Here is a 12,565-nt window from a genome sequence, read left to right as displayed (position 1 = left end):
CTATTAAAAAATAAATTGTTATTTTATGCGGAATCGCCTCAATATTTCAATAATTTAAATGAGACAGCTACTCTTGACTATGTCTTTGTTGGAACCAAAATCGTAAGTGAGAAAATTGATAATGGTCGCAAGTCAATTAAAAAGGTAGTACAGTCAGCTGCAGTGAGAGGTGACCCCTCCTTCATACAATCAGTCTATGCAGGGGGGTCACCTCTCTCTGCTTCTGACTGCACACAATATTATGGGTGTCACGGCATCTACGAATGTTTAAAATTCACTCCGCTCAATAGCTGCTAATATTCTGGAGAATAAATAATGTCGTAAAAATAAATTACAGCTCAAAATTTTTAGATATACATCGCAAACATATTCGTCTTTGTAGAAGCATAGTAGGGTAAAAATGGAGAAGCTCTAAGAGTCGGCGCCGCTCAAATATGCTGCTGATGTTAATATTTACTTTGGTGGCAAAGTAATTAAACAAGAGCTACTTAGATATACTCTCGAAAATAGCTCACCTCTTCTTCTGCCCTCCCGACAGCAAATCTGTCTTTGTATGCTGATGCTCCAGGAGTCCCAGCTCCTGTAGTATCTCCGTAGCATGCGCCTGCGCTCCTCTAGGCAGCTTCAGTTTCGCGGCTACGTCCATGGCCTCCCGTACTGTCAGTAAAGGCTGTAAATAAATGTAAAAGCTTACACATTTTTTTTTAAACTGACAAAGATTGGCAGATTGCCAATGGTCCAGATAGGCTTATGAAACATATATATTCCATTTGTCAATTATTATAAATATTCCATACACAGACGATGGGAGCGAATTCCTCTTGTAAGCTGTAAGCATTAGGAAAGTTAAACAAATAGCTTGGTACGTATAGACGGAAGGCTCGTATTGACAAATGCATTCACTTTCCACGCGTGAATGATTTTTCCGTTCTTATAAGAACGGGAATGATAGAATCCATGTGTGCAGTTGTAATCACAATTTGAAAATTCTTATGTCATTGATAAAAGGTTATTTATGATGTCCAGAAACTTTTGTTTATCGTACCTGTAGTAGATCTTCTTGTGTGATGTAGCACGAGGAACGTTGGAACTGGTGCTCGTTTCGAATCTGTCCATTAACTAGGAGCTCGCCTGTTACCCCGACGGATCTGCATAATTAAAATGATATTACGTTTAGGTACTACTTATTTTGTGAAATCAAGTATAATAGAAGCTAGCAGGTAGTTGCCTACATTGGGTTTTTATTAGGTGCTTCATATACTTAGAGAAGCCATACCGAACAATGAAATTGTCACAATCGCCACCTGTACAACGCGATCAAAACGTCGTAAGCGCCTTAAAATTCATGGCGCTTACGCGTTTAGATCGCGAGATTCACACTCCGCTTCTATAGTTTGCTGTCGGTCGATAACAACTTATGGCGCATAATACTGGTTCTATGTGCCGGTTCTATACGAAGTAATAATAGTTCAATGGTTGCCTACTGTATAGTTGCCAAACCAAAATATTTAGATATTTATGAAGTTCTTATATAAGTACATTAAGCTGCGAAATCGCTTGGAGAAATGTGAATGAATTCATTGATAAAGTCGCCATGCACATTTACGGCTGATGGTACATGTGATATGGGATGACATTAATAGCGTTTCCCCAGTTGCCTTCTAATGGAGCTATTGGTCAATTCAGCTTCTCAAATCCAAGTACTGGCGTAAATAGATGTTGATAGGTATGCTAACCTAGGTGCGGTTAGCATAGCATGCGTAAGACATTTCTTAACTACATTCAAAGAAGTAAAAGAAAATGTGAAAGTGGGTAAGTACTATACTTTTGCATAATATATAAAGACAGGCAGACTAATAGACAAGATATCAACAAACAAGTATGAGGGTAAAATCTTGTTATGGTCTATAGTCAGATTTTTATTCTCACTGAGAGTAAACTTTTGCAACATTCAAACAAAATTCAAAATTCCGATACTTGTAACGACTAACGAATAGTTGGACAGATAAACGAAAGCAATTTTGCCCAAGCTGAAACGAAAGCACTTCGCTCAAACATCGTGCTCGATTGGTCAACTGATCAACTTACAAACTGTTAAATAGTACTACACTGGTTGTAACCAATAAACCAAAAATATTAAAATAGTATCTTTCCGTTTTATCTTTGAATGTGACTGCCTTACCGATATCCGGAGATGGCGTTGAGGAGAGAGCTCTTCCCGGCGCCCGAGGGCCCCATGATGGCCACCAGGTGTCCGGAACGGAACTTGCCGTGCACCCCTTTGACCACATCCCGCCGTTTTTCTGTAACAAAGAATATTTTCTGATTAGTAAATATTGATATTTGTTCGTCACGAAACTTGTCGAGTCGTATCGCTATGTAGGTATACATAATACGTTCATAACGAATCAACATTAGCCTATACACACAAGCAGATGCCACGAAGTACATCACAATTTGCGAGTGGAAACCTTCATTGACCAGCTAGTAATAACGACGACTAAAATTCCACATATTAAGTTCATATTGCCAGTCAAAAAGATTTGCCATGATTTATTACACGACAACTTCATCATGGTCACTATATTTTCTTCGTTATGAATTCATTGGGAGTGACAATAATGATGAATACTGTTTATTGAATGTTTATAATGAATTCATTCAATTGGGGAAATGATCAATATAATTTGTAACTCAGTTCAAAGCACACGCAATCAGAAACTGAAGGTGATTTCTAACTTTACACTTTGTACACACCTATTTACTGAAAAAAACCTTTAGTAGGTATTTTACGGGTTTTGCGGTTGTGGTTTAGGAATAATATTAGGTAAATAACACAGTTGTTTACGCTTTTGTCCTCCGTACCACAAGTTGAATAAGTACAAGACAGTTACAAAGATCAGCATATATATTGGATACTATTTACATCCCCATGATGAATGCCATGCAATCAACATGGACGGGTTCTCTTACATATTATACACACGTAACAGTTGTCTGTCTTACTTAGGAGCAACTTAGGAGCTTGCTGTCAATTTGCAATCATAAAATGGTGTTTATTTTTATTTATTTGTTTTGGTTTGTGAACTCGATCACATTCTCCATTGTTTTCGTATTCAATAAGCGCTGCGAGGTCCTGGAGGACAGTGCAGTTGCCAAGATTGTTGCTGTGTTAGCACGACCCTTGTAGGTATCTAAGGTAGTTCCCACGGATAGCAACAGCGATATCCTATCTATACCATAAAATGGTCATGTATTCTCCACTCGCTTAGTTCCTCTAAAAGCGTTAGCAAGGTTATACCGTTATGCCAAAACAGTAAAACAACAGCGCATAAATTTACGTCAAACTGTCTACTTGACACACATGTTTACTCACTAATTACCTATTAATCAAAGTCGCCAGTCATCAATAATGACCATTCATACAAAAGAACGACTATACAATTACAATCCGAAATGGTTCGGCGCTCTAGTTTTTGCGCCAATAAAGTAATTATTAAATTCGGATCTAGTTATGTCATGCTTGAGTGAATATTGTTGCATTGCTACAAATGAAACTCGGTGTGACTGGTTAGAGTGATTAATAGCGTAGCCTGTGTTCCTGCAGTCCATAGGATTTAGAAATCGAGTAGGATGCTCTACATTTTGCATTTTTGCATATTGATTTTAGATTACAGAACTAAATTGTGCGAATGTGATTATTTCCATCACTCTTTCTTTGTTTGAGGTTATTTTCATTGCAGGAACCACTTCAGTTATATAAGCATATGCATGACTAGCTGTTGCCCGCGACTCCGTGCGCGTGGATTTGTATGTTGGTGGTTATATACATGAGTATAGAACATTATGCAGCAAAAGGTAGCAGTAGGGATGGTTAATCACTTGTTAATAATTATACAATGCATGAGATTTATCTGACTCAACCTACGAAGTTTCAAGCCCCTAAGTGAAAAAAATTGTTCTCGATATAATACCTCTCAATGCCTTAAGAAGATTTCAAGTCCACTATTCCAATCGAATGCAAACTTTAAACCCTTTTTTCACCAATTAACGCCATTTTAACTCCCTTGGGGAATTAATTTCTAAAAACGCTAAAATTTTCTTGTTTCCTATTATTGTGCCTTTTTACGATATTTCAAGATTACTATTTAGAAAAACTTTCGTTCCCGATGCAACGTTCTTTTTCACTAACTTAGGAAATGACTTTTCACAAAAGGTGATTATGTATCAGTTTTCGTCTATTTGAATATAGAGGTAATGTCAGTTTACCAAGTTTCAAGTTCCTAACTTAAAAGCAAACTCGTATCACATATAAACTTCTATCCCCTTTTAACCCCCTTAGGGGTTGAATTATCAAGAATGTTGAAATAACTTTTTTTAATCTTACATTATCTTTTTCTATGAAGCTTTAAAGCATTTGTAATGGATTCAAACTTTCAACCCCTTTTTAACCCGTTTAGGGGATGAATGTATAAAGACGCTTAAATTACTTTTATTGTGTTTTAATAATATGCCTACGTACAGAGTTTCAAATCCCGCACTTAAAAAAAAATTTGATATGCATACAATCTTTCAACCCCTTTTGATCTTAGGGGATGAATTTTCAAAAATTCTGAAATAAGTTCTGTTCTATTTAAATCAAATACCTTTTTACAAAGTGTCAAGTTCCTAGCTTAAAATAAAACTTGAACCCCATACAAACTTTCATCCCCTTTTTAACCCTCTTAGGGGTTGTATTTCTCAAAATCGCTTCTTAGCTCTTGTACAGTTTAAGTATAAATGCAACCTAGTGTGTAAATTAAATTTTTCTAGCATTTGTAGTTTCGGCTCTGCGTTGATGAGTCAGTCAGGACACGTGCATTTATATATATAGATTATGCAGGTAAAGATAAATAAGTTGGTTTGCTTTGCTCTTGGGGTTATTTAAATTATGAACTCTACTTATCAACATTTAGAATAAAGGTAGTTATTTCATACAGTTTTGGATCCAGTCAATCAAGATACCTACCCAATATTATTTCTAGGCCCATTCAAATGTAACGGTAACATTTGAAGTTAACCTATACTAACATTTTAGTGTCATTGACGTCACCTGTCATGAAAACGCTATATATCGCCTGCAAGCCAGCAATAGATTTTTATGACCTGAATTTTTCAACCTCAACAAGTGGTTACGGTCTTACTTCTATTGATATTTTAAGGTACCCGTAGCCGGTGACATGTATTTTTTTACAGGACATTACACAAACTGACTAAGTCCCACAGTAAGCTCAATAAGGCTTGTGTTGAGGGTACTTGGACAACGATATATATATATAGTATATAAATATTTATAAATACTTAAATACATAGAAAACAGCCATGACTCAGGAACAAATATCCATGCTCAGCGCACACGAATAAATGCCCTTACCACGATTTGAACCCGGGACCATCAGCTTCGTAGACAGGGTCACTACCCACTAGGCCAAACCGGTCGTGTTTTTGACTAATTATTCGTTTATGCAATGTTTCAAAACCAAATAACAAAAGCATACCAATGCAAATATTGCACTTTGCGTGAGTAATTATTTTCAACTCAGCGTCAGCCCCTGCAATTAAACTGCCAGAAAGAGCATCATGTTGAAAATAGGTATAATTGGCACTACATTTATACAAGGGAAATAATGGTGCAAGTTTCAAGGAGAGAAATTAACCTATACTGGATAGTTCAGTCAACCCGGATGGAGGAAAGTGGCTTAAAGTTCGAAAATGTCGATAAAAAGTAGGCACTCCTTTATACTACTTTAATACAATACCATGAGTCAGGCAGTGGAACTGTATTCCTAAAGGTTAATGTGTAGATGAACGATCGACTCTGTGTGATCTCTCATTACATCGCGATATCTGCCTGAGTGGATCACCCAGGTATCAATATTAAACGAATAATTATATCTAATGAGATCCTCCGGGCAATTTAATTCAAAGCCGACTAATAGAGCCTATAACATCCTCCAAAAATGAAAGAAGATATATTAATAGAACCACCAAGAAAATAATGCTGCATACGACTGTATGCAGCATCTGGCTCTACTGGCTAAGTATACTGGCTCTTCCAAGCAGCCCAATTTGGTGCTTCTCTCCTCCAGAACTTCCACAACTCAGGAATTTCAGCTCCAGAACTTCTTAGTACACGGAATCAACTAACGGGTTACATCAGATGAATACGTCTTAAGATTCCCCGGAAGATCCCATTAATTGACTAATTAATGGGATCTTCCGGGGAATCTTAAGACGTATTCATCTGATGTAACCCATTAGTTGATTCCGTGTACTAAGAAGTTCTGGAGCTGAAATTCCTGAGTTGTGGAAGTTCTGGAGGTGAGAAGCACCAAATTGGGCTGCTTGGAAGAGATTTGGAGAGGTGTATGCCCAACAGTGGGCGCATACTCACTGAGGAAGAAGAAAATAAGAGAAGTAAGACGCTACGGTTCTTGTTCGTGAGTATTTCCAATTATAAGAAGCATGGAACCAGCGTCTATTAGAAAAATTGCAAGTCACTTTACACAAGAGTAGTTAAATTACCTACATATATCTGAGGATAGGTGGGGTATTTTACCTATCACGCCTTTTATCATTATCTTATATCAGATATACAGTCTCGCATATACTGGTTTGCATGTAATCGAACGCTCGCCTGTAATGTGCAACGGATGAAAATAATTTGCAGATAAATGCACTTACCTACCATACGAATAATGTATGAGTTATGATTATAACTTAACTATCTTTTGCCAACGGCTTTTATGACGCTAATTATGATTTTTTTAATATTAATATTATCTTCGATACGCTCTGTAAGATTTACAGTCCTGTGCAACTACATGTTCCATCACGGCAAACTATAAATCAAATGTAAATTGAAAGGGATTACCTTGATAGCATTTAACACATAAGGTTAACGTACTAGTGCTCGACATGCTAATGCCCAATAGATGACACCCTGCGGTCACCTCTATTGACGATGACTTAAGTTTAAAGATGACATGTACTGGGACCGTGACGAGCACTGGAACGTTTACCTTACCTATCCAGTTTTTGCCTCAACAATTTATTCGATTTAAGACTTTATAATTATCATGTATCTAATCTAGTATAGACCCACGGAACCCACAGTCAAACTGTGCAAACAGTTTTGTGGGACGTTGTATTTAATTTTAAGTCAGTATCCATTGTATTTTATTGAAAAAAAAAAATAGTGCCTATTTTAGAGAAACCAGGAGTTTCATATTTCATTGTAGGTAATGTAACCCAATACAGTGATCATTTGATTTGTACGCCATAGAAATAATACTTTACGTGCTCATCCTAATTTTATTATATTTTAGGTCTATAGATATTTCACAAATATCCTAAAACGATATTGTATAGGCAAATACAGAGACATACCTATAAAAACTTCGTTGCCTCTGTGGAATAAAATCCAAATCCTTCCTTCTTCCTCGCGTTGTCCCGGCATTTTGCCACGGCTCATGGGAGCCTGGGGTCCGCTTGGCAACTAATCCCGAGAATTGACGTAGGCACTAGTTTTTACGAAAGCGACTGCTATCTGACCTTTAAACCCAGAGGGTAAACTAGGCCTTATTGGGATTAGTCCGGTTTCCTCACGATGTTTTCCTTTACCGAAAAGCGACTAGTGAATATCAAATGATATTTCGTACATAAGTTCCGAAAAACTCATTGGTATGAGCCGGGGTTTGAACCCGTGACCTCCGTATTGCAAGTCGCACGCTCTTGCCGCTAGGCCACCAGCGCTTCGTGGAATAAAATCCAAATAACCGTTAAATAAGTCATGAAGCAGTAACCTGAAATTATAGTCAAGAAAATAAATAAAGTAGGTACTGAGGTAAATACGTACAAACATCCGAAAATCGTTAAATGAAACTCAAACCAATTCAAGTAGGTATCGTTGAGTCCATGAGATCGCCAGCGCTACAGACACTCGTATAAATTACAGCGTGACAGAATTAAAGTATAAATTTATACCGTTAAACGTCCCTAATCTATCAAAGAAGAGGTCATAAAAGAATTACAAATGATAAATCTATCAACTACCTCCTACAAAAAGTCCGGTGAAAAAATCTGGCTTTTAAAGCCAGCTATTTTACGGTTTTGTACACAATCAGTTAGATATATAAATTACACTCCATGATACAGTCAGATATACCAGTACATAACGACTTGAGAAGCTCAGACCCGTTATATGACCTGCTGCGCTGCACTTGACTCAGTTCACTTGAACATGAACATGGCCTTCTATATTGCACATTACTATTTACTAAAAAAGATGTAAATGTCTAGTTTATCCAACAATTATAAGTCGTTTTGTTTATTAAGTTCGTGTAAGCATTAGTAGTATGTACATACGAAGATACTTAAAAACCCATTAGCAGGCTTTACTTCACATAGATTTTTTTGTTTTCGTCGGTTGGGTCCATGCCGGCCAGAGGTATTCACTGCGCCATATTCCAATGAAATAGGCCAAAAACATTGCCCTTATCATAGGATGTTGACCGGACGATGTGTAATTAATGCGTTTATTTTTTTAAGAGTGACAGCTGTTTTTGTTATGTATACTGGCTTATTAGGTAGGTATGTATTGTTTATGCTTGCTACGGTTATAGACAACTGGTCTAATACCAAAAAAGTTTAGTTTGATATGAAAGGCCAAATTATCTGACTGTTCCTTTCATAAAAACTAGTACCTGTGCCACTTCTTTGGTCCGAGGTAAAAAGCTCATTAAGGATGCAACTAGAAAATCGACAGGACATTGACTGCCGTGGCTGGATAATACATATTTAATTATAAATTGAAATTAATTGCAATTACATAAATGGGACATGGATGGATTGTGATGGGGACCTTTGGACCCGGCATGGCTCAGAGCGGGTTTTAGCTTTTTAAGGTATATACTTAGTCTAATATCAACCTACAATGTACCACTTTCAATTTAATAAAATAGGTATATTCATTACATAAATGCATCACTGTCCCTTTTGACATAGTATGTTCATATAAACAAGTATTATTAACCATATATAATACCTAGTAATTATTCAATTATCTACATACCGGCTATTTTCGCAACCACAACCATTAATTTCACACCTCTAATTCCTCTATAAGCGATGCGCGTGGGTAAATGACTAAGGAAACTAGGCAAATTATAGATGAGTTACGTAATTTCATTGCTCGATTTAAGTGTAGTTTAACTCTGTGGTTTATATTACGGCATAGTTAATCATGTTTTCCTTTAAACATTTTGCGCCGTCTTGGAAAAAAGGGAAAATGCGAACCTGTTTTGGATAGTTTGCGCCATAACTAAAATTTATTACTTAAAATTAAGTTATTTTTAAACGATTTAAAAAAGGGGGGGGGGGGGGGGGGGGGGGTTATCAAGTCGACAGAATCCTGCAGAATGCTGCGTCTTTTATAACAAAAACTTCAAATTTTAATTTAAAACAATACTTAAAAAAGAAAAAAGGTAACTTCAAAAAGGATAAACCTAAGTTATTTATATGCGGTAGCAATTGATTTATTCGAAGTCAGCGCCAAGCCAAGAGTTACTGGTAATAATACTCCTAAACAAGTAATGGAAAACTTTCTTTTCTTGTTATCGAACCGCACGAAGGTCAGCACTCGGTTCAATAGTGTGTTGACGCTTTTAAGATTTGCTTAAATATAAATAAATAAATACATTTTAACAGTAACGAAGGAAGGAAGGAAGACCAAGTATTTAGGAACCATAAACGAGGCTTATTTAAATATAAGTTTTTGGCAAAAATTTAATTTTTGGTACAAACTTTTATCGCCGACTGTATTTTTTTTTTTTCCACAGGGATCTATTTTTTGAAATACTCATCGAGACAATTAACAACCCCAAACCCCACACACAATTAGGTTGCGTTATTTTATCGCAGAGTTCCTATGGCTACCTCCTGTCTCGATCATCAGATCAGCTTGATGGTACCATAATATTCCATTGTCACCCGACTTACATATGTATGAAAATTTTCAGCTTCATCGGAAACCGGGAAGTGGGTCAAATTTAACATGCAAGATTTGTCCCATACACACTAACAGAGCAAGTTAAATAAAAGCTTGTAAAAAGGACGAAACTTCCTTCGGCTGATATGATGATGATGTTATAACCAATGCAATTACGAGTATCAAATCGGTTGGTAATAGAACCATTTTTGAATTATTTATTTGCTTGTCACTTTCTTATTTGCATTTTCCTGTACAATAGGAAAATCCACAGATAAGAATTTCTTACATTGTCAAGAATCAAATAATGTATCTTACCATCTTATTACCCAAAACCAGGTACCGGATCTGGTCGAAACGTAATACTTGTTATTCTCAATCTCAAGAAAAGCATGAGCCAAACTACATTTGTATGCTGGAACAGTTAAAGCATAACGCAACGAAGGTGACCACAGGCCGACAAATGCATTTGCCACAGAATGCATTAAGCGTCATGCCTGTACTGTGTACAAATCGTTTGTAACTAGTGAATCATACAGTCACGGTATTAACAATCCATCTCATTCCTCTAGCCTAGCCTTAAAGTTTCCCGTCTTCAGGCATGGTACTACTCAATATTTATTTCACCATCTACATTCCTTTCAAATCTAAAAGGCATCAACTGTTTAAGGCGCAACGAAAAATTGTCGGTTTCTTTAACTTTTGGTATGATACTTATCTTTCTTCTATCTTTATACCTTTTAGTCACTTAGGTCCACAATTTATCTCTATGATATCTATTTCTCCCGAGCTACATGCTACCATTACTTACTACAACCGGTTATGGCATCATGCTCGAATTTATCCACCCACCATAGCCCGTACGATCATATTACCCCCAAAACTTTCTTTGTCCACCGACTCTGGTTATTCTCGTTTAATCCTGCTTATACTTACTCGTACTGGCAATGTTAACTGCAAAATGATCGCCGCAGATTACAAAGATTAAAAGTACATTGACTTTAAACAAACGGCCAATTAAGATCGCTACATTATGTCGGCGAGATGCCTTTGCCATGACGATAAGTGGATAGGTTTGGCGAGACTGCGATATTAATTCCACTCTTTACGAATGATATCTTCGCTTCGCTCGTCGTTGTACTTAACTGTATCACTAGAATAGTTTATCTGTATTCGTAAGTCGGGTGTGCTGTGAATGCAAGAAATATAACAGTAGTTACAGTTCCAGTGCGGTTTCGTCAATCGTGATCCTCTGTGAAATGAGTTTACTCAGTTTTCCATAAGATTAAGAGTAGCTATGAGGTGATTTAAAAACGGATTTTTCTCATCCATAACTTCACTCTTCACCCTTTATATTTAATCTGCAGTCACACATAAACAGGTATTATTTATTACATTTTATACGATGACGTTCGCGCTCTTGTGGTCGTCAACTGCATATTATCTTAAGGTAGTCAATTGCACATTATAAATACAATTAATTACCTTTAGGGAACGTGTTTCATAAAGCACTTCATTAAACCATATTTGTCCTACTTTATTACATTACCTGCTCAATATTGCCATTTAAATAACTAAGTGGGTATAGTCTTATGTGCGTACTTTTGCTATTTTACAACTACAAAAGGTTAAAACAATTCGTTTCGTAGCACGACGTCTCAAATGAATTAAACGAAATTGGACTTTAACATGATAATGAAAAGAGTTAAGATTATATTTCTTAAATCGTGAGCAGGTAAGTATAAGAAAATTTCCGGTACACTACATACAAAACAATGTGTTCAGTACAAAAATTAAAAACAAAGGTAGTAAAGCAAAAAATAAAAATATATTAAGTAAAAATATAAATATATACGCTTTTTGGATCTTCAATGAATCCATTAATTGTTAAAAATATTGAATAATTGTTTTTTGTTTGCATACCACTCAATAGAATCATTTGCATAATATAGGGCATTACTTTGTAACATAATAATGATTATGTAGCTATCTATAAAATATTACCCACGTTTTAATAACAAAATACCTAGAGTTTAATACCAGTTTCTTCAAAGGGTAATAACAATAAATAAACCAGAATTATTGAGAAATAAAACTGAAGTACGAGTAAATTTATTTAAATTTAAATCTTCTAGTCATAGCTCAGCAAATGCTTTATATATTAGAATATGTGTGGCAATAGATATCGCAACTACAGTGCCCATTGCATTAAATATATAAACAGATAATAAATTTCGTCACAATTATAAATCAGGTTATCTATGTGTCAAATCCGTTCAATCGTTTGCGTGATTGAACTGAATTGGACAGATTCCGTCTAAGCTTACTTTACACTAACTTGGATACAACAAAGTGAGAAGGTGTCATTATAAATGATGACATAGCCACACTTTGTCATTGTACCAACAAACACCCAAATAACTTGCAATAGTTGCAATATCACATAGGTATTAGTAATAAATAAAGATCCTTCTAAAGTGAGGGTCTATTTTAGATTTAAGCTAGTTATACACGTCATTTTTCCGTTAACTTCGGGGC

General features: G+C 36.1%; 1 protein-coding gene across 1 annotated transcript in view; it reads right to left on the bottom strand.

Moving 5' to 3' along the window:
- Positions 1 to 12,565, bottom strand: part of LOC133523712 (ATP-binding cassette subfamily G member 4) — a 70,545-nt gene that overhangs the window by 31,027 nt on the left and 26,953 nt on the right. The window contains exons 3-5 of the mRNA XM_061859396.1: positions 2,183 to 2,303; positions 1,046 to 1,148; positions 516 to 670 (exon numbers count right to left, since the gene is read on the bottom strand). Coding sequence (XP_061715380.1) covers positions 516 to 670; positions 1,046 to 1,148; positions 2,183 to 2,303 — 379 coding nt within the window. The remainder of the gene's footprint in view (positions 1 to 515; positions 671 to 1,045; positions 1,149 to 2,182; positions 2,304 to 12,565) is intronic.

Source organism: Cydia pomonella, chromosome 12 (assembly GCF_033807575.1).
Source record: "Cydia pomonella isolate Wapato2018A chromosome 12, ilCydPomo1, whole genome shotgun sequence".
NCBI classification, from domain to species: Eukaryota; Metazoa; Arthropoda; class Insecta; order Lepidoptera; family Tortricidae; genus Cydia; species Cydia pomonella.
Note: the sequence above shows the minus strand (reverse complement) of the source record. Positions and strands in the feature narration are given on the sequence as shown.